The following is a 22746-nucleotide window of genomic DNA, read 5'->3' as shown; positions in this document are numbered from 1 at the left end:
GATGAGTTTATCAGCCCCATGTGAATCTATTAAGTCCAGAGGTCAAAATCCACTCAATGCCCGAGTGGCACTCTCAGAGGTGGCCGAGGGCGATACTCAGGACATCCTTCATTGCTTGGCAGAGGAACACCAGGCTTGGAGCAGGAGCCCTGGGTTCTTACCCTGGCTCAAGGCTACTCCGTCCAGCCCTGGGCCTTTGCCTCCTCAGGTTTGGGTATGCCTACTATCTGGGCAGAGGCAAGAGCAAGGTCACAAGGGTGGTAGCATCGAGGACAGAGTGAGTACATGTCCCCGAGTTAGGAGTACCGAAGCTCAGGACTATCTGGATGTCTCAGGTGAGAGAGAAAAGAACCTGGATGTTTGGGCCACATTGATGCCCTAAAGGGGTTTTGGAGTTCAGACTGTCCACAGCGATCCCCATGGTGCAGCAGCAGTCAGAATGATGGTTCAAGGATTCTAGATAAAAGGGTGAGCTAGAGATAGACAAGTGTGTTGATAATGACTGACATTTGGGAGGGTACATGGGATGGGGTTGAAACCATCCAGGAAAACAAAGCAGAGAACACCTGAGAGCAGGCCAGGGCTAGGGTGCTGCACACCCCACATTCCAGGTTCCCCTTTCAGGGCTCTCTGGCCTGCCCCTCGTCTCTCATCAAGTGGCTGGATTAGACACTGAATCAGGCAGAGGATTTAGGCACCTATTTTTTAAATTTTGTTTTGTTTTACTACATTCCTGGAGAGCACCCCATAGAGGTGTCCACTGCAAAGTGAGCCTCAGTTTTAGCATTGAAGGCTGCATGATTTCAGTTAAGGGATAAATGTGTTTCTACATAGGATCAATGCCACCCCCCCCGACCCTGCAACTCCACAATATTTTAAACCAGTAAAGCTAATCCATGTCCTATAAAATGAGCTAAAGTTGTACAACCAGCTGCATGTCAGAGTAGTTGCTTTCTTAATATTCTGAAGAATTCTAGTGGAATAATCATGAATGATCCTGTTTCCTCAAAAAAAAAAAAAAAAAAAAAAAAAACAAAAACAAAACAAAACAAAACAAAAAACACACCCTAGTTTCATGATGGTACAATAGTAAAACATGGGAACAATGAACATGCTCAACAATTAGAGAATCAAAGAAAATTGTTATAAAATTTCAGCCAACCATGAAAATTGTGTTTACATAGATCATGAAAAAAATATCAAGTTACATATATCAGATATATAAGTAATACATAGAATAAGCATTGGAAAGAAATATTCAAATAATTTTAGAGGCCGCCTTTAAGAGGCAGGGATAATGTTTTTTGAAAAAATTCTTTTACATTTCCCTGTATTTTTTTCTATGACAAGCAGGCTTACTTTAATAAATTTACAAATAAAATGGAAAGCTTCTGTAGACAAAGCACATTAAAAAAACCCTACCCCTGTCAGGACTTTAATTGGACCTTTCTTGATTCATGCTCACCAATGGACAAGGCAAAGTTTGAGTGGTAGGTTGAGATGGAAAGGATTTAAGTGCCAACCTGGGCTCTTAGACACCTTATTTTTCTTCTGCAAGCTGAGTCAGCGCTCACCATCTCCTGATCTCAATCCAGCTCTGGCCGATAGCAGGAAAACCCAGAACTGCAGGTATTCTTGAGCAGGTAAACCTTCTGCCCAGCACACTCCTAGGTCAGAGGCAGTCACAGGTCCTTTTGGCACCTGCCTTATCCCTCAGCTGATACCCGGCTCCAGGGGATAGTGAGCTTCGGCCCCACCTACTTTGACAACATCCATGGCTCACTCTTCTCTGCCTTGTTCACCCTAGACTGGTGGCTATTTAAGGGCATCTCATTTTCCAGCCCAGTCACACCCCCTCAGGCCTCCTTAGACAATGTTTTGCCCCATGTGACCATCCCCAAGGACCTTTGACCATACCTTATCCCAATAGGTGGCATACCCAAAATTTGTGCATGGTACCTGAACAATGTGCCTCTGTCCAGAGCTGGGGTTACGTTATGTGTTATAGAAGGGTCTGGGGAAATGTCTAACATTCTGGTAGTGAGTACCTAGGTTTCAACAAAAATTACTTCTCTTTGAAGGGTCTTTCAAGTGTATCCTCATCTCATATATGTGCTTGTGGGCAGATTTCTAAGACCCAACTGGATAACAATCCCCCAAACCAAGTAAGGATGAAACTAAATATAGCAAATACAGAGTAAAATTATTATTCCTTAAGAAAAATTCTCACATGCTACAAGATGGGTGAACCTTGACATTATTAAACTAAGTGAAATAAACTGGTCATAAAAAGATGAATATTGTACGATTCCACTTACATGACATACCTAGAAATAGTCCAATTCAGAGAGATAGAAAGTAGAAGGGTGGTAGTCAGGGGATGAGGAGACAGAGGAAAGGGGAGTTACTTAATGGAGGTGGAATTTTGGTTTTTCAAGATGAAAAGAGTCAGAGGGATGGATAGTGGTGAGGTGCTTGCATAATATGTGAATATATTTAATATCCCTGAACCAGATGCTCAAAAATAGTTGAGATGGTAAATTTTACATTATGTGCATTTTACTATGGTAAATTCGGAAGGAAAAAAAGCCATGGAAATGATTTAGTGATGTTTTCTTGGGCAAAATGGCTGCCAGCAGTTATCCGAATGGCAGACTGGATAAACTGCCCCATTACCAAGTCTTTGGGGATGGGCCAAGAGCGTGGGGCTCTTCTCATGCCTCTTTCATACCATGGGCCCACTAGTCCTTGCCTGAGGCCTCCACCACTGCACTTGCCGTCTCCTACCAGGCCAGCCTGACACACGGGCTCATCCCTCTGCCTTACATCTACTGGTGCAAGTCCGCACTTTCAAAGCCATTTCATTCCAGTGGCCACACTTCAACTGAAACTGTATCAGGTAGGCCAGGCACAGATTAGTGTACCTTGGGATAAATATAAACTTTTCTTCATTTAAAAAAACGAAGACACTAAACTGTGAAAGGAAATTAGAACCTGGTTTTCTTGTCCCAGCTTGTCATTTGTCCTATGCTGGGGGACAGCCAACCTTACCTTCAGACTATTGTAGGCCAGATCTGCATCCTGGTCCAAATCGACATCATTCCTTGGTTGATCCATCTGTATAGGCAAAGACACAGACAGGTAAGCATGGACCGCAGGGCACACAGTTCACACCAGTATTTCTGGCCAAAGTCAAAACTTGCTTATCTTGCTTTCGCAAGAATACCTGGCACCTCTTCCCTTCACGAGTGCATTTCCCTCCCACTTACAAAACACAGCTCCACACTCAAGCTACCACGAGGCACTCCATAAATTCCCCCCTCCTGCCTCTACTTCACGTGCACGGTACCCGGAGGCACTCATAATATTGAGTACATATGACGCCATGTTATGGGTGGGCTCCCCTAGAGCCTGTGAATATGACCTTATTTGGAAATAGGGTCTCTGTAGATATAATCAAGGTAAATGAAGACATTAGGGGGAGCCCTGTTTCCATAGGACTGGTGCCTTCATAAGAAAAGACAAACATGGAGGGAAAGCAGCCATGGAAAGATGGAAGCAGGAATTGGAGTCACACAGCTGTTAAGTCAAGGAGCACCAGGGGTTGCAGGCAATGCTGGAAGTCAAAACACAGCACGGGACAGATTTTCCCCTAGAGTCTTCAGAGCATAGACTTGAATTCTGACTTTTGGACTCTGGAACTATGAAAAACAAACTTCTGTTGTTGCAAGCTATTCAGTCAGTGGTATTTGGTTTTAGAAGCCCTCAGATGCTAATATACATGGTAAAACTTCAGTATCTATTAATGAGGTTAATGAGCTACACTTCAGTTATGGGGGTGTGCTCATATGTATTCTGTTTCAACTAAATTCAAAGTGCCTTGCTTACAGCTACCTCCTCCATGACCCTCCAAAACAGGAAGCAGGACACCTGGCCCACAGGGATGCTCATTATATGCAGTCTGCCTTCAGGATTCCAGAGCTTTTGGTTGTGCACGGTAATGACTGGAATAAAAAGTCTCAGCTGAGCCAAGGAATCCTATAGTTATGTGGCAGTCATTGGACTTGATTTGTCCATGGAGAAAAGGTAGAAACAGCTTGGGTTAAATTTCAGTAATGGGCGTTATTCCTGAAGATGAGTCTACAGTTAAAAACTTCCAAATACTTATGAATTACCTACAGTGCTAACAACCCAACGTCCAGGTAAGGCCATCACTAGCTGTGGATGGATTGGGTGTGCCCTGAACTTGGAGATGGGCACAGGGCCTGAGCACCTCCTGTAGCCCTTCCACCTATAGTCACTGCATTGCTTCTAGCACTACAACCTGGGAAAAACCCCACCTCTGTCTTGTCCGTCCTGATCACCTGTGGTACAAGGGACGTGACTGGCCAGGACTGACACTCCAACTGCTACCCCAGTGAGTAAGCCTGCATTTTATTCTGTGTAGTACACATTGGCCTCAAGACAACATGGTTTTCAATACATGAGATTTTCAGAAAATGGGGATCACCTCTTCAAACTCGAGGGGCTGAGTACTAAGATGGGCTGTTTCCCAGGGCTCAGTCTTGTGGAATTCCTCTAGTGGCTAAAGAGAAAAACTTTGCCAGGCCTAGGGAAAGGAAGCTAGGTAGACGGGAGGTCAAAATAAACTGGCAGCTGGCTCATTGTCACAGAAGACCCACCTCTGCAGAAGCTCAGTTGCTCCCACACCAGGGGTACATCCCGACTTCCCTGCTATTTCTTGCTCAGGAATGACCTCTATGGCTGGGACCTGGGTCCATCTCTCTCCAGAAACAAACAAAAACACCCTGGTAGCTCAGGATTCCTCTGGGAACGAAGGGCAGACTCGGGACCCTGATCTCTACAAGCTCCATCTCGGGGGCTCTAGAGGGATTCCATACTCTTCCCTGCCCCATGCCTGCCCTTCTTACTAAGCTGCTGGAAACAAGGACATTCTCTTTAAAAACCATGCCAAGACACATGACAGCGCTAGGGTGGGAGCCTATCATTCCAATGCTTGCTCAGTGAGATGTTTCAAGGAAAGAGATACCCTTTTACTTGGTATCAATGACACACAAATTTGAGGTCAGGAACTTCTGTCAGGCACTGTCTGGTGTGGTCTGCATAGCTTTTCATGTATAGATGGTCTCTGATGATAGCCAACTTATAATCTTTCAAGTTTATGATAATATGAAAGCAATATGCATTCAGCAGAAAGTGTACTTCAAATTTTTGAATTTGGATCATCTCCCAGGCAAGTGATCACCAGCTACTCTCTGGTGACACTGGGCTGGGCAGCATGCCACAGTTCCAGGTCAGACCCACGGCCATGAGGGGAAACAACCAAGGCTCTACAGTGGACCTTGTTGCCAAGTTCGGGTATTTGGCAGGTCAGCTGTTAATTTGACCCATTTTCAACTGATGATTTTATTGGGACGTAACTCAGTAACTCATGCTGAGTCCAGGGGTGTCTGCACAGTATTTGATTTGCACCTACCTGTCAAGGCGGCTTCCCTTATGATCGAAGGAGTCATTTATAAACCTAATCCTTTCTCCATTCTGAATCTAAGCCACCTGAGAGATCTAAATCCATCAGCGAGATTTACCTCTCCACTTACTGCTGAGTAAAACAAAACGCCCAAGAATTTGATAGCAATAGAGATTTGAGTGAACACCACGTTTGAATGGAAAGGGAAGATCGTGAGGTCAGCTAATGGTATAACCCAGGTGAGAGGTGGATTTCTAGATCTCAAAAAATGGTGTGTATGTCCCCCAATAGATAAAAAGTGGCCCTTACCTCCTGCTGCTCTGTTGCCACAGCACCAACCTGCTTGTTCTCACTCTGCCTTCCTGTGAGCACTACTAAGTTGATCACCTACTCCCCACCAATCTATTTCTGCTACTCCCAAACTAGATTCTGAAATCCTCAGCAGACTGAGGACTGCTGACATTTTCATCTCCTCTCGAACACACACTTTGTGTACCCTCCATGAGCCTGGTGCTGGCACACTTCTGGGGATAGCATAGGCACCTAATAGGTCCTTCAGAGAATGATTTCTTCTTGGCCACGGAATTTCAAGTAACATCAAGACTAAAGAGGCTGATGATGATCAGGACTATGGCAAAGGTACAGCCACGGGCACTGAAGGGCGAGTGACTGTGCCTCTGGGCTGCCCTGACTAGGTGGCCGAGCTCAAGCCCATGCCAGAGTCCAGGTATGAAAAGGCAACTGGCTTTCTCTGACAAAATTTGACTTTTATATATAATTTCACAGCACGCCCCAGTCCTCCTGGAATGAGGAGGAGTTCCCTTTTTTTAAGTGGCACAAAATGCCAGATCCCCCTGCAGCTTCCCAGTGGAAAGCCTTTGCCCTGGGGACCCTGCGTAGTGCATCCTGCCCGGCTGGGTGGCATGGGCACTGGTAGAGGAGACTCAGTGTGACTCCAGCACAGAGGGAATGTACTCTGAAACTCAGCCCCAACATGATCCCACAGGGTCACACCTGCCACCTGAGCTCTGGTAGGTGTGGGGTGGGTCGCACTAGCCCTGCCACACACCTGGACTTTCTTGCTGTCCTGCTCTCTCTTCTCCAGCTGCACCTGCAACTTCTTCCTCTCCTGCTCGAGCTCCCGCACCCTCTTCTGCAGCTTCAGGAACACTGTCATGTCCATGGCTGCCTTCTCGACGCCAATTTCCTGCAAAGGAAGAAGGGAGCAGGGAAAAGAGGCTTTCATGGCCCAAGCGCCTTTGGGAGCACACAGCACCTATCAGCCACCTGTCTCCTTGCTCCTCCCAAACATCAATTGTGCCTGAAATACAAAGTCGACGCCAACCAACCAGTATTGCTCATATTACAGTTGGTGCTCCAGGCTCATTTTCTGTCTAGATTAACATCCGAGTCTCAGCCATTTACATTTCTTCTGTGTTGGCCACTTAAAATGACCAATCCCATATTTTAAGAACAAATGGATAGAGACACATTCATTTTCTTTGGAAGCTAAAAGAGTTCACTCCTGGAAAGTGAACCGTAAAACTCAGGATATCATGCTTCCTGATGAAGAATCAATGTCTTTACTAATCATTGTAAATACGCTGTCAGCCACCACTGGATTGCATCTTGAAATGGAACCAACACGTCGTTTAGGTTGTGGATGATTGAGCCAGAGCATATAAATGCATGGGTGCAGAAATGAAGAAATGCTAGGTGGGGTTGGTCTATTATTGGACTAACTATTATTAGTCCAAGTTGACTAAGTAGAAAATGAGACTTTTTTTTAAACATCATTTTGGGTTAGAGAACAGATGGCAGTAAATAGGGTAGCCCAGTTTGGGCCTTAGCTATCATGAATTCAGACATTTTAAGACTACTTTTGCATATTATTTTTATTAGAACTAGGGCTTTTTATAGCTTAGTAGAGACTTAAAGGAACTCTGCAAACACCAACCCTGCCTGTTTACCAAAAACATCACCTCTAGCATAAACAGTATTAGAGGCACTGCCTGCCCAATGACATGTTTAATGGCCATGGTATCCTGACCATGCAAAGATAGATAATCACTTGTTCCTTAAATAGGGACTGGTATGAATGGCTTAACGGGGTTTTAACTGTCTCTTACTTTCAGTGAAATTAATCTTTCTGAGAAGGGGCAGGAATAAACAAAGAAGACGAGAAGACCCTATGGAGCTTAAACTTTCATAGCCAAAGCATCCCCAGTAATACCCAAGGATTGCATCTTGAAATGGAGCCCTGCCATGGAACTCAAACAGATCTTAAAGCATCAATTTCCTAGATTTTTTTTCCCCCCGTCAGATTCATGCCTAGATTTGCCCTCCAGGGTTCTGTTATGTGTAGGTTTGTGTGTGTACAGACATGTGACTGGGTAATGTGTATGAATACAGACTGTTTTTAAGTACACATATGTGCATGCATGACAATATGATCTGGTTCCACCCTCATTTAATAAGTGCTCCATGCTTAGCTGTCACTGGATAGGTCTTGCTTCCTTGGAGAATGCAGACCTGGGGATGGCAGTGCTTCTGTGTGGAAACGGGCAAACACAAACTGGGCAGTGCACCAGCAGCTCAGTCCAAATGGAGCTCCCAGTGACCTAGACCAAGACCCCCCCAAGAGCAAAGCTAATGGCCTTAAGCCAGCATTTATTAAAGGCTCACCAAGTGCATATAGCAAGCTCCGCAGAACTGTACAACAGTCAGAAGACTTTCTGCTGAGGATCTCTTCCTTCCCTCCACCCTCTAATTCCACTGTTTTCTGTCTTTATCACCTTTCACTTTTCTTCGTAACACTTAGTGGTACCTGAAATTATATCGCATTTTTTCTTTTCACTATTTACTGTCTAACTCTCAACTAGATAAACTCCATGAGGGCAGAGGCCTTCTCTGGCTTGTTACTATTTTTTTACATCCACATGACACAGACATGCTGGAAACACACTTAGTTCTAACAGTCTCTTTCCAAAGTCTACCTGCACCTGCTTTATATTATCTTCCTACTAGAGGAATCATATGCCTATACATCTTTGATAAAATTAAACACATAACACATATTGTATGGTATTTGACTTCAAGATGGCAAGAGCTATTATCAGCACAAAGAGACACCCCTGCACATTTCTGTCTCACACACTATTCTTGAGTTACCCAGCTTCTAAGTTGGAGGGGAAAATTCTGTATTGTACTTATTCATATTACCATATGCACTGTTACTAAATGGGAGGGGTAATAAATTGTACCTATTTTAATCACTTCGCCTTCTTAAGTGAGTCATTTCAGCCCTCTGTCCCAGTTTTGTTAGGGGAACCAGGGATCTACCTTCCTCCCTCCCTTCTGTAGAGAGAATTAGGGAAGTTACAGGCTACTCAGCACAGAAAATGTTAGCTCCAAGCTGAGTGTGATCTGTAAGTCCACTGCAGTCCCAGTCAGTGATCCTGCTTCTCCAGGACTAGCCCAGTGCACTCTGGTCACCACCACAGGTAATAGACACTCACTCTGGGGTGGGGTAGCCACCAAGAACCCTCTCACCTACCTCCACCTGTTGGAGGGCATCCTCAGTGTCTCCGATCTCAGATGTGGATATGGAGGGGTAATTGGAGTCAGATTCTAAGCTACTTTGGTTTGATGGGTTCCGCCTATGACCTGGGGTTTGCTGTTCAAAAAGAGAAATGTGACATGTCATAATAAACTCATTTATTAGTAAGAACTAACGTAAGCAGCAGCATGCCTTGGATTTGCTCCTGCCTCATTTGTCAGCACAAATAGGTATCGCTGTTTCTCAAAACGATGGCTAAATAGAGCTATTCCCACAAAAGACTTCACCTGCAGTTTTTAGTCATACACCTAGCTAGCCATCAACATGACAGAAGACAGCGTGGCTCTGCAGGAAGGATTGTGTTCCTTGGTCTCTCAATGGCAGGCAAACCCACAATGCTAAGGCCTATTTCTCTGAACAATCCTTGGGGAACGACTTGTCATTCCCAGTCTTGTCCTCAAAATGTGTAAAGGGTCCCACACCCAGGCCGTCTCTTAAAAAGAACACTCAGGAAGCTGAGGCAGGAGGATCAGATTCAAGGTCAGCCTGGTCAACTTAGCAAGAACTTGTCTTGAAATAAATAAAAAGGGCTGGGGGAAGGCTGCCCCAAACAATCCCTCCCTTCAACTGGTGCACCAGTCTTGTTTATGGTGGAGCATATCAGAATAGAAGCAATCAAAAATAGACTTACCATTTATACAGTTCATTTTAAAATATATTTGGGTTTATTTTTGGGCATCTGCTTTGGATTTTATAGTGAAAAGTGAGCTTAGAGGAAGACTGTAGATTTCTATATAAGTTCCTATTCAGCTTCTCTTCCTGGCTTCTCCGCAATTAACTCTTTTGGTCTTGAGATGCATGTCTTGAGGGAATGTTTATATGGGGTAAAGAATGATGAATCTTGAAATATGAAAATGCTTCACATACTCTTTTTCATGAGATAGGAGGCATGAGCAGGCCCATGGGCTTCTCTGCTACACACACTATTATACACTCCAGTGTAGCTGAGTTAAAGCCCCCACACACCATTACTGTGCCAACATAGGAGCCTTCCTGTTTACTGTGTAAACAGGAGCCATCACACAATACTTGATGGGGATTGGGTTTTTTTGTTGTTGTTTGGTACTGGGGATTGAACCCACCACTGAGATACATTCCCAGGACCCCATCACCTGCACTTTAAAATTTTGGGACAGGGTCTCACTGAGTTGCTGAGATTGACCTTGAACTTGTGATCCTCTTGCCTTAGCCTTCTGAGTCACTGGCAGTATAGTCATGTGCCATAGCACCTGGCTCAGCTCCTGAAAACTTTACAAAACCTTGACCCTGGAAAAAGAGCATCCTCAGGAAGGAACCTCCCAGCTCAGCTCCTCCCATGTGTGCAAGTACAGACGCCAGGGGCCTGCTGTGTGCGCACATGTGTACTGAGCACCATGGTGGGTCAGGTGCACCAGGGCAAGGACCATGAGGCCAGGTTGGAAAGGGGAGACACAGGGGCCAGCACTGCAGAATTGCCCTCCTTGCCTTTAGAATGGTCACCTCATCCCGCAGGTTGTCGTATCTCTGCTCCAACCGGGAATATTCCTTCACCAGGTTCTGGTACCGGGAACGCTCCTCCTCCAGCTCTTTCTTCATCAGAAGGTTCTCCTTCATGGAGTTTTGTGCAAATTCATCTGGAATGAAGGCACACTGAGCCGCAGTGCCGCCATCTGAGTGGACCCCCCCTCACATGCATTGCCGCCTGCTTTCTATTGTTAAGAGGCAGCCTAGCTGGAGCTCATCACCTGATGGCCTGCACAACTCCTCGCCTACTGCAAAGCAGGGGAAGCTCATCACTCTGGCCTAAGTCTTCAGAAAAGGGAGAAGAAACAACTCTGCTCCTGGAGGTGGGGCAGGAGGAGCCTCGCTGCAGGAGAATCCCTGGTTAATCCACCTGCCTCTCAATGACAACTGCCAGCAACTGTGGACAGCATTCCTGGCAGACCCAAAGCTGCTTCCCAGCTCCTTCCCTATTCCTGATTTTTTAGGTTCTGGAGTGCAGGAGGTTGGAGGAGATTAAGTCAAAGGTGAGGCTGGGGAAGGAGGAAAGGCAAAGAAGCAACACAGATGGGGCTTTTGTCCTGGCCAAGCTTGATACAGCAAGGGAAGCTTTTTAAGGGGAAATTGACAAACCATGTTACAAGATTAATATTTTATGCCGGATGGCACCATGAGATCATGTGGTTCGGCTGCCTGGTGATATGGATGAGGAATCTGAGGATGGGGGCGGGGGGCTGGGTCACACAGATCTGGGGACAGAACTGGGGTCCATAGGCTCCCTTTGCCCCTCCACAGCCAAATGGATGGCAGTCCAGGAGCTGGTGGGTTCTTGAGGCTGACCTGGGGTCTAATCCAAGACCTCTGCTTGAGCAGCCATTAACAGATGACCCACTAGATAACAGAAACAGGTACTGTGGATGCTGAGGGTAGATGTTAACAGCACAAGGGCACGCACTGCAAGCTCCAGCCTTAGCCCTTCACCTCTGCATCTTCCTCCTGTGAGCTCTGTCCTCTGGCCAGTTTGCATAGAAATAAATCCAGAAGCTGCCTAAGGCCACACAGCAGAGGCTGCTTGGCATCCCTCTCTTCAAACCAAATGTCACAGCATGAACTTAGAGATCACCCCACCCCCATTCAAGCCCTTCCCCCACTGCAGTGTCTAGGAGTCTTTGGGGGAAAACCAGAGAGGAAGAGATTAAAATTCAAACAAAACTCAAGGGCTTTGGGCCTTACCTTTAGATTGGCACAGAATTTGGTTATTCAGCTGTTCTTTCTCATCTTTCAGGAGAGCATTTTCTTGCTCCAGGTCTGCAACTCTCTGAAAGAACAGGAAAAAATGATCCCCCATGTATTTATAATAGCATCAAAAATAGTTAGGAAAAAGCTCAAGTGTTATGAAACTGTAAAATACTGTTGAAAAAAATTATAGATCTAAATAAACTGAAAAACCTTGAGGCAATGGATTAAAAGACAATATTGTTAAGATAGTAACACTTCTCGAACTTATTTACAAATGCAACATAATCCTTATCAAGATCCCAGCTGGCTTCTTTGCAGAATTTAACAAGCCGACCCTAAAATTCGTATGGAAAATCTACAGATAAGGCAAAATATCTTGAAAAAGAAAGACAAAGCTAGAGGAATTCCACTTTTAAATTTTAAAACTTACTACAATAAATGGTACTCAGGAGTGTGGTGCTGGCATAAGGAAAGACATGCAGATCAATGACATACAACTGTCACAGTGACATTGACAGTCAATTGATTTTTGACAAGAGTGCCAAAACAATTCTATTAGGGAATGAATAGTCTGTTCATTAAATGGTACAAGGGAAAATGGATATCTACTTGCAAATGAATGATGTTGGATCACTATCTCACCACATATAGAAACTGACTCAAAGACAAATGAGATAAAACTGTAAACTCTTAAAACATAGGGAGCAAGTCATTGTGACCTTGGATCAGGCAAGGTTTTCTTAGATACAACACCAAAACCATCAAAAGAAAAGAGTAAATTGGAGTGTCAAAATTTATGATTTTTGTGCACCCAAAACATCAAGACAGTGAAAAGATGGGAAAAAACATTTGCAAATCCTATATCCGATATAGGACTCGTGCCATGAACATATAAAGAACACTTGGAGCTTAACAATAAAAAGACAAACCAGTATAAAAACTGGGCAAAGGACTGGAACACACATTTCTACATATTTGATCTTAGCTAGAAGGCTGAGAAGTGGTGATACTTCTCCAAAGACTTACAAATGGCCAACAGCAACTGAAAAGATCTCAGTGTCATTAGGGAAATGCAAACCAAACCCACAATGTGATGCTACTTCACATGTTAGGATGGCTATACTAAAGACACAGTAATAAGAATTGGTGAGGATGTGAAGCAATCAGAACCCTTGTATTTCTGGAGGGAATTTAAAAGTATAGCAGTTTTGGAAAAATAGTCTGGCACTTCCTCAAGGTTAAACAGTTGTCACATGACCCAGAAATTCCACTCCTAAGTATAACTCCAAAAGAAAGAAAAACTTACCCCACGTGAAAACTTGCACAAAGATGTTTAGAGCAGCATTATTCACAAGAGTGTAAATAACCCCAAAGTTCACCAACTAATGAACAAAACATGGTCGATCCATACAATGAAATTATTTAGTAATAAAAAAGAATAAGCATTGCCTCTATACTAAGTAAAAGATGCCAGTCACAAAAAGACCACATTGCATGATTCTGCTTATATGAAATGTCCAGAAGAGGCAAATCTACAGAGACAAGTAGATTAGGGATTGACTAGAATGGGGGTGTGGGGTGGGGTAGTCTGGGGGAAATGGAACATGCTTGCTAATGGCTTTAGAGTTCCTCTTTGTGGTGATGAAAATGTTCTAAAATTTCTATAGAAATGATTGTGAAAAATCATTATAGTGATGGTTATAAAATTGAATTTATTTAAAACCAATGAATTATACACCTGATTTAAGGCAGTCAAAAGAATCATTTCACAAACCAACCAACCTATTAAGCACAGTGTACTCTGCTGAGGGACACAGCCAGGACCCCCTCCCCCCACCCCACCCCCTTCTGGTATAGATCATTTCCAGCTACCTTCCAGAGGACTCTTCCTCATCTGTGTAGAAAGTGTGTCAAAAATAACATCCTCAGGACAATAATGCTTAATTACTAGCAATGCCCAGTGGGAGAGCTGGTGACCTCCTGGGACAGCAACCTTGGCGATGACTGACAGCAGAATGGAGTGGAGATGACCACCCAGACCTCTGAGGACCTGCCCACTGCCGCCAGGGAAACACCTCCCAGCTCTTCCCTTCCACTCCAGGCTTTAAAAAAATAAACTCGAGGCACCAAGAGGTGAGTGACAAGAAAAGCTACTACACCCTCCAGCCCTGCCCAGATATTAACAAGTCTGGAGCCCAGGGGCCAGGTCACTGGCTCTCCCTGCCACCGGGGCTCAGAAGACAGCTTCCTCAGAGAAGCTGTCGGGTCTGCAGGTGACCTTGTATTAGGTTTCTCCTGTAAAGCCCCGTGGAGAGAAAGATGCACAGTATTGACAGGGGTTTGCAAAAAGAACTCCAAGCACTTTGTCAACACTATCAAATGTCTTCAAATATCCTAAGAGTTTTTACTCTCATTCAAAACATGGCTCAAAACTACCTACAAGCCTTTCAAGTCCTATTTGTTTATAGGACCAGCTAAAAGGATACTGGTCCCCTCAACTCAGTCTCAGAAGCATGCTTCTGGAGGTTCTGCCCCGAGCCACAGGCATGAGACTGACAGGGGTCAGAGCACATCAAAAGCCATCCAGGTTATCCTGACACTACCCTAGGTTACAAGCTACTGCTCACATCCAGCAGCCCTCCTCTCCTCAGCAGTCAGCTATAAACAGGGACGCTCGCTCCTTCAAGTAGTCACGCAAAGGGAAGTTTCCTCTCTACAGGAGATCAAATGAAAAAGGACACGTGCACATAATTACAGCCGTGTTACTCTTCTTTGACAACTTATTGTCTGATAATTAATGTGACTGATGTTTTGTACCTATAGACACTTTAGACTCTTGCCCGACTTCGTGGTGGGGGCAGGTACAGAAATGGCTGAAACCGAGAATGCACAAGTAGAGGAGTTGTGCCACTCAGCTCACCAGGCTACTTCTGGTCTAAGGATGACACAGGTCATGCTACTCAGTTGTGGGCATTTTTCTGACTTGCCTCCCTGTGCCAGGAGTCTCGCTGGAGGCTGGGGATGCCAGGTGAGTAAAATTCGTAATCATGGCCCTCAGTGTCCAGCAGGGGGAGGGACAGACCACAAATGTAACGTAACTGATAAGGGCTATAACCATCTCTATAAAGCAGGGTTTCTAAGCCTCACACTTTTAATTCTCTGTTGGGGGAGGGGGCTGCCCCGTGCATTACTGGCTATTTGGCAGCAAACGTGGCTCCTACTCACTAGATACCAGAATACCACCCCCCATCTGTGACAACCAGACTGTCTCCAGACATTGCTCTGTGTCCCCTGACAGCAAAACTTCTCCTGTGCGAGAGCCATTCCTGTAATGCAATTCCAGGGAAAGGGAGAGGACAAGGACACATCCTGAAGCCTTCACAGGAGGCCCTTGGTCAGGCTCATAAGTGGGGTGTCCCAGGACAAAGGCTTGGGGGAATAAGGGTAGGACTCCCAGTTGCAGAGGCTGGGTTGGAGCAGGGGGAGTGGGAAAATTCATGGCTGGGTGGACTGAAGGACCAGAATCCGAATGTCCTTAGGCAAAGGGGGGAAGTCATCTCACAAACTTCTACTCTTAACCCCACCTGAGCAGGCCCAGCTTCTTCACCCCTTCTTCCTGCCTGGGCTTTCCCCTGTTCCTCCGGCAGGTTTCAGAGAGAACCCACACTTTACAGGTTAATTTGTTCTCATTAGTTAGTTCCATGTATCCTCTTCTGGGAAGTCTCTTCCCATCTCTTGAGGATGCGGGGAGCTGCCGTGCCCACTGGCCTGCTCTCATGGAATCCATGTATCCCTCCGGAGCTCCCACCAGACTGCACCAATTCCTGGACCACCTGCTCAGCTGGACCAGAGACCTCAGCTTGGACCAAGGAACCATACCTGCAAGGGACCATACCACCAGGCTGCAGATCCTCAGAACCCAGCCCACTGCCAGCACTGAACGCTTGCTGAATGAACACAAGAGCCTTGCAGACAGAATTAAGAGCCTGTGTTTTCCTCAGTCAAAAATAAGGTCTCCCTTTTTCTTTTCTAAAACAAATGTGTTTGTAATTGGCTAAAACATTAATAATAGGCTGTTTCATCAAATAACTCAATTTAGGAAACATGAAGTAAACAATGCTCTTCAAATCCATCTAATTTTCTATCCATCAGGCTGTTCACCACTCAATGACTTTATGAGCACCTTTAAATTAGCTTGACACACAATTAAAACAGCCTTCACTTTCCTAAATAAGTTGAACTGAAAACCCCGTGGAATGAACCTCGTAATATGTGCCTCTACAAAGTAATACCTGCAGCAGAGTAATGCCCACCACACCAGTCCTGTGCCATGGCAGGAGGGTCAGATCCCAGACCTGACCCACCAGGAACAAGGCTGAACCCCCTGCCTTCGCCAAGGCCTGGGGTTTCCCAGCTGCTGTGAAGCAGGCAGATCTTCCCAGGGAACAAGACTTTCCATTAACCAATTTCCAACTATCCTGACAGCTCACAAAGTAGCCCATCACTTCCTCTGGGTATTCTATACAGAGTCAAGGTCCCTCTGCAATGGAGCATGCCATTGGTCAGCACCAAACACAGGTCATTTCCACTAGATGGAACCGGAAATCTCCATCCCTAGGAACACCAGCAAATACCATGGAACTTCATTGCAACAACCTGTGATCTGAGACAAGAACATAGTGAGGGAGGGTCATGTATGTTGTCTATTGTTTTTGAGCCTCATTTTTTCCTCTGGGGAGTCTGTTTGATTCAGGAATGCAGGCCATTTTAAGGTATACACCAAAGTGGCACCAAGGGATTTTCTTTCTTGCCTAAAAGAATTCTGGAGACTGGTCCACTCCCCTGATCATTAGTGAGCCTCAGGCAGAGACAATCCCACACTCAGTTCCATGCCCAGGGAGGTCAGAGAAAGCTTCCCTAGCCATACTTCCCTGGGTTGGGGCCAGGCTGTCTTCCCAGTCAGCCAGCATATGGAGAATTTATTGGCAGGTGCAGTAGGGATGAACTTTTGCAGCCAAATGGCTCCCTTTTTGGGCTGTCAGGGATGCAAGGTGGAGTAAGACACTTCAGCCACACAGAACAAGAACGAACATAACCCTGAGCATGATGGATGGCACCTTTACTAGGCTTCAGGACTCATTAAACACTACTCTGCAGCAATTCCTTTTGGGGGGAAAGGGGGAACAAAGGAGTAGTCTTAACTCTGGCAAGCAGATTTATTTGGAATGCTGCTTCTTTAAGGTTATTTGGAATAGCTCATCAGAACCAACACCTGGAGGACGGCGTCTTGCACCTATCGGGCTAATCCAGTCCCTATTAAGTTAAATGAATCAAATGGCCCAGCCAACTGCTGAAGAGCTGCCTTTGCTACTGAATCTTCAGATACAAATCTAGCGATATGCTTTTGTCTTTTCAATTGAATATTTGAACCGTAAAAAGTCAATTGCAAGATTTCTAGTGGAAAACCATTGACAAATGAGTGGACAATGCCTATCAGGAAAGGTTCATCTGTCATCTGTTCCCAGGTAGTAGAAAGTTACAGCCCCTGGCTCTTGGTAGGGACACTTCTAATCCTACAAAGTCCTGGCGAGAGAGTTACTTGCCCATTCCGAGTGTAATGTAAACGACCATCAACATTCTAAATGAATGCAATGTTGGGTTATCTCATCAATGGGAAATGAAACTAAAGCAGAGAATAGAAGCAGAAAAAGAAGAGTGGGCAGGAAGTACTGAACGAAACATGAGCTGACCCGGGACACACAGCTGTTAGACACCTACACGAGTCAAGGGCGGGCTCTCACTGCTCTAGGAAAGCGAAGTATTTGGCCAGAGAGTCACAACAGGTTTCAGACCCCTGGCTCAGAAGCCCTGGTATAAGGATGGACCTCCAAGCAACGAGTCGAGGAAATAAGCCAACATTTATTGAGCTCCTACTACCTCTATATCCCAGGCATTAATTTTTAAGAACACTTTTGGGGTAGGTTGTTTTTCCATGGTGTGGTGTCTGAACCCAGGGTCTCACGCATGCTAGGCAAGTACTCGACCACTAAGCTCTACACCAGCCCCATTATTTGCTTTCGAGAAACCTAAGGCCCAGGTGCATTAGAGAATTCACCAAAGTACACACAGCCAGGAAGGGATGTACACGGCTTTCCCTGAGCAGTCTGGGTGCAGCCCTAGGCTCTGAACCACTCAGCAACCTGTCTCCTGACAGTTCGGGAGACAAAGAAGAAACAGCAATGAACAATTGAGAGTCAGCCTCACGTAACTGGTTTCAACAGCAGGAGGGACCAGGTGAGTGCTAGAGGGACCAGGGGAGAGTGCACGGAGGAGGGGAGGGGGCTGAGCTGAACCTAAGGAAGAGAGGACAACTTTGGATACTGAGGACAGGGGAGGAAACTCCAGGCTTGGAGGACCACAGAATGAAGATGCTGGGGGGGGGGGGGAGAATCACATAAAGATGAGACTGACAGAACAAGAAGCCCTTGGGAGCCAAAGGTTTACACAAAGAGTGAACTAGAACACAGGCTGGAGCAGCAGCAACTCAGCAAGAACATCTTTTAGGATGGACCAAAGAGACTGGTACCAGTGAAGTCCAGCTCCTTTTTGTGGGAAAAAGCCCCCTCCTTCCTGGGCCCACAAAGTTACAGAATGAAACCTCTGTGCAGCAACGGGAGTGCAGGCCCCCTGTTCTGAGCATTCCACTTCCTGCCTGTCCACACGCTGCACCTACCTTAAGAAATTGTACAAGCACAGCCCTTGGCAGAGACGAGTCTTTAATTCTACAGACTCCTGAAGAGTTACGTGCTCATTCTCCAAGAGTAAATTTTTCTTCCAAATAAGCCCAGTGTGCAGAACAGTACCTGACACACACAGGCACTCAGTAAACACCTGCTGAAAGTCAAGTTCACCGAGAGACCTGCATTCCTGAATCAAACAAAACGTTACAGGGAGGAAATGAGGCTCAAAAACAAGAGATAACACCACCCCCTCTGTATTGTATTCTTGACTCAGATCATAGGTTGTTGCAATGAAATTCCATGGTATTTGCTGGTGGTCATAGGAATGGAGATTTCCGGTTCCACCTAGTGGAAATGACCTGTGTTCCGTACTGACCAATGCCATGCTCCATTGCAGAGGGACCTTGACTGTGTATAGGATGCCCAGAGGAAGTGATGGGCTACTTTGTGAGCTGTCAGGATAGTTGGAAATTGGTTAATGGAAAGCAAAGTCTTGTTCCCTGGGAAGATCTGCCTGCTTCACAGCACTGTTTTAAAAACAAACAACTAGGAATTGAAAACCAACGATCTTTGAACATTGAGGCAACTTTGAAAACGTCTAAAACACCAACCTCCACAGTAGCCCAGGAGATGTCACCTCGATGATTTCCCATCCCCAAGCTCAAAGAACCTACTGTTGCACATGTCTGGAGGTTTCATGGGCTAATGCTGCCTGAGGTCAGAAGGTCTTTCCTGGTCTGGCCCATTACCTCTCTGACCTCCCCTCCTACCCTTCTCTTCCTTGCTGTTCTGCATCTAATACACTTGTCACCTGTTCCTCATAACTTACCCTCTTTGCTCAGGGCCATCTCGGTGGGGACACCTTTGGCCATTACAAAGGAATCACATCCCTCCCTCCATAGGTCACTCACTCTCCTTTATTTTCTTTATAGCACACGATGGATAATCTGGGTTTGACGCCTATCTGTCTCCTCTTATCCCCCAATATGTAAGCTCCCTAGGAATGAGAAGAACCTTTTTTGATTAATTTTGCCCCAGTGTGTAGAACAGTGCCCAACACAGGCAATCAGGAAACCCCTGCTGAAAGATGGCTGAATGAGACACCACAGAGGTGGGTTAGGAGCTTTCCTAATAACCATCAGCCTCCTCATGAACCAGGACCCCTGTGGCACTGAGAGTACAACTTTGTGTCTCAGCTGCCACAGAAGTCCTGCTCTGTATCTTTGTAGTGTAAAGAATCACCCAGGCAGATCCCTCCGCTTCCTTCTGAAAAAAATCTCAAACTTAAGTCTTACACTGGAACCACTCAAGGTAATCAAAGAACGTCGGATGTCCCTGTGACTGATGGCCTGATACAATGGACCACTCTCCATGCTCAGGGCCTGGGGCCTGCAAATGCCAATGGCCCCACTGTGTCAGGCAGCTGGCTGCTGGTGGCTCCACTTCACCCATCACAACCCTGCAGCCAGCTAAGCCTCACTATGACCACCAAACCACCTTCAGAGCTGGTTCTGTGCCAAGGGCAGCCCTGGGAGCCTCCTTTTCATCAGGGACACCAAATGGCAGTCATACAGAACAGCACAGATGCACAAAAGCAGGCAGCACAGGGTTGGTGGGGGCTTCAAGAAATAAACAGGAAGGAGGTTAAGGGCATAGGTATGGATCATGCTGTGGAGGGGCCTAAGGAATAATTTTTTTTTTTCTTCTAAGTAGAAAAGGATGAGGCTGGGCTGTGACATGGGGATGCCCTGGCTCTGAGGACATAGGTATGAATTCCTTGTCCCCACAGGCCGAGGCAGTGCAGTCATGTGGTTTCCCAGTTAAAGCCATCGGGGTGGGGCTGACATGTTCCAGGATGCCAGTTCCAATACAACATTTGCTGCTTCTGCCAACAGAAACATCAAACTCATTAATTAAACATCCACCAGCAGTCATCGGCTCCCTCACTGTGCTTTGCTGGTCTCATCAATCTTGCTCAGTGTAGAGCAGGCCCCTGGATACCTCTAGCAGGAAGCCAACTGTCTGATTATTCAGCATTTGTTAAGATTGGACACAGAGCCTTTAAAAAATATTAAACCCTGACTAGGCACAGAAATGAAGCAAACCAGTCCCTCTACCTTCCCCCAACCACCAGAATAAAAAGTTGTAGTAGACCCTCAAGAAGAAAGAATACTTACTTTTGCTGCCCCCCCACCAACAACCCTTTCCTTGAAAAGATGATGCACTTAATGGATCATGGTGGTGTCTCGAGTCTTTGCAACTTAGGTTTTGCTTCTGTATGGAGTCAGAGAAAGGGTCTCTGCTCTTTGCCTATTGTTCTCCTTGCAGAATCCTTGCTTTCTTGCCAGTTTCAAGCCATAATTTTATGTAAGACCTAAGCCAATGTATTCCTAGGAAATAGCAATTTTTTTTTTTTAAAGAAGAGAAGGCAGAAATCTGTTTTCTATATTTTGCTCTGCCAAGGAAAATGTTCATGATACACTGTTTATGCCCCTTTGGATGGAGACATGGATGTTTGAAAAGTGCTGGGAGTCTCCACATCGCACTGCTAAGCGGGAAACAGGGAATGCAGGGATGATGGGTCAGTGCAACCCAGGGAGACAGATAGGAGAGACCTTGGTTTTGTGGAGGTGAACAGACCTTCCAGGTGTCTACTCTGACTGAGATGCATGTCCAGGGAGCCGTCTTTCCTCCCAGGGTCACAAAGCTCAAGTTCCCAGTTCTAATCTTGACCTCGTCTTTTTGCCTTTGGAGTCCACCTTCCTGTTTATATTTACACAGAAGGGCTACCCACTCATCTGCTCCAAGCGTCAGCAGAGTACAAGTGCACAATTCCATGGTTTGATGGTTACTGGCTTGTAGCCTGGTACCACATGCTTCATCCCAAAGGAGGAAGCCCACTCCAGACCTCGTGGTGGGTAAGCTGGCAGGTGGTTTACCTGGGCAGAGGATTTTGTGATGCCTCAAAGCAACCCACTAGGAGGGTGGGCTGCCTGCACTGCCAAGCCCCGTGTCTGACATTCTTCTGGGCCTAATACCCATCTGGATCTCACTTCTGACCCTGGAAATCCCTGGCATCTGGGGGGAAGGCAAAGGCTGATGGTGCAAGAGTCATGCCTGGGGTGGGAAAACGTTGTAGGCAAGTCCAGCATGAGCTGGCTCTGCAGGTTTCATCTCAAATGGGAATCTGCGGTTCTCAGTTGTGAGGCCAGAAAGGGAGGCAGGGTAGCAGAGGACAAAGGACTCCAAAACAGAGTTGAGGTCCTCTATTCCTTCTAGAAGCCAAACACAACCTCATAGCATCAGCCAGTGCAAGTCCAGAGGGAGCCTTAGAGATGATCTGGAAGAACTTTCAGACACAGGTAATGGAGGCCAGTGAGGTTTCCTGCACACACTTGACCATGAGGAAGTAGGGATGAGGTCAGTGTTCTGAGGCCTACTCCAGGGCCCTCTGTGTCAGCATTCAGTCCACCCTAATTTTGAAATCTAATGCAGGAATACTGAATCTCCCACTCCTTAGACTCCCAACTCCATGTGACTTCTCCAGTGATGAGTGCTAAGCATGTGGATAATGTGCTCTTTCCCTGTGGCCTGTAGGTCACTACAGAGATGGGGAGACAGCAGCTGTGTCCCAAGTCCATAGAGGGCTCTATAGTGGCACTCTAGAACTTTCCTGGTTGGAACAGATATCTTGGGACTAGAGAAGGGATTATTTGTGTCCTGATGTTTGGGGCTGCTGGGGAGATCCTAGAAGGTCTACTTCATAGGGAAGCATACCAAACAGCAGGGAAGGCTACACAAACTTGGGCAAATTTCCCAAAGCACAGTGACCTCTTATGGATGGGAAGTGACATCTAGAAGCTGTCCCTAAGTCCTAGAGCAATCATGATCTCTGTAACAACTCTTGCCAACAGTATTCAGGCCTCAGCAGATCCATAGAATAACTCTAGACTGTAAGAGAGATGTAAAAAGGCAGAGGCTGTATATCCCTCTCAAGAGACGCCAGGGTGTAGCCAATGGCAGTGGCTTATTCAGTGAATGGACACATCTGTCTGGCTTATCCAGAACCTGGGCACTTTCTGTATAAGCACAGGAAGATGGCTGGTCTGTGGGTGTGAGCCCCATTAAAGCCATGGTGTTTTCCCAGCTTGAAGAAGAAACGGTCTCTGAGGGGTGCTGCA

At 46.0% G+C, this 22746-nt stretch overlaps 1 protein-coding gene across 1 annotated transcript in view; it reads right to left on the bottom strand.

The window, feature by feature from the left end:
- Myo5b (myosin VB) overlaps nt 1-22746 on the bottom strand; it is a 194017-nt gene that overhangs the window by 34383 nt on the left and 136888 nt on the right. The window contains exons 23-27 of the mRNA XM_077105607.1: nt 11820-11904; nt 10587-10720; nt 9045-9164; nt 6558-6695; nt 3052-3117 (exon numbers count right to left, since the gene is read on the bottom strand). Coding sequence (XP_076961722.1) covers nt 3052-3117; nt 6558-6695; nt 9045-9164; nt 10587-10720; nt 11820-11904 — 543 coding nt within the window. The remainder of the gene's footprint in view (nt 1-3051; nt 3118-6557; nt 6696-9044; nt 9165-10586; nt 10721-11819; nt 11905-22746) is intronic.

Source organism: Callospermophilus lateralis, chromosome 17, assembly GCF_048772815.1.
Source record: "Callospermophilus lateralis isolate mCalLat2 chromosome 17, mCalLat2.hap1, whole genome shotgun sequence".
Lineage (NCBI taxonomy): Eukaryota > Metazoa > Chordata > Mammalia > Rodentia > Sciuridae > Callospermophilus > Callospermophilus lateralis.
This window is presented reverse-complemented; position numbering and strand designations above follow the sequence as displayed.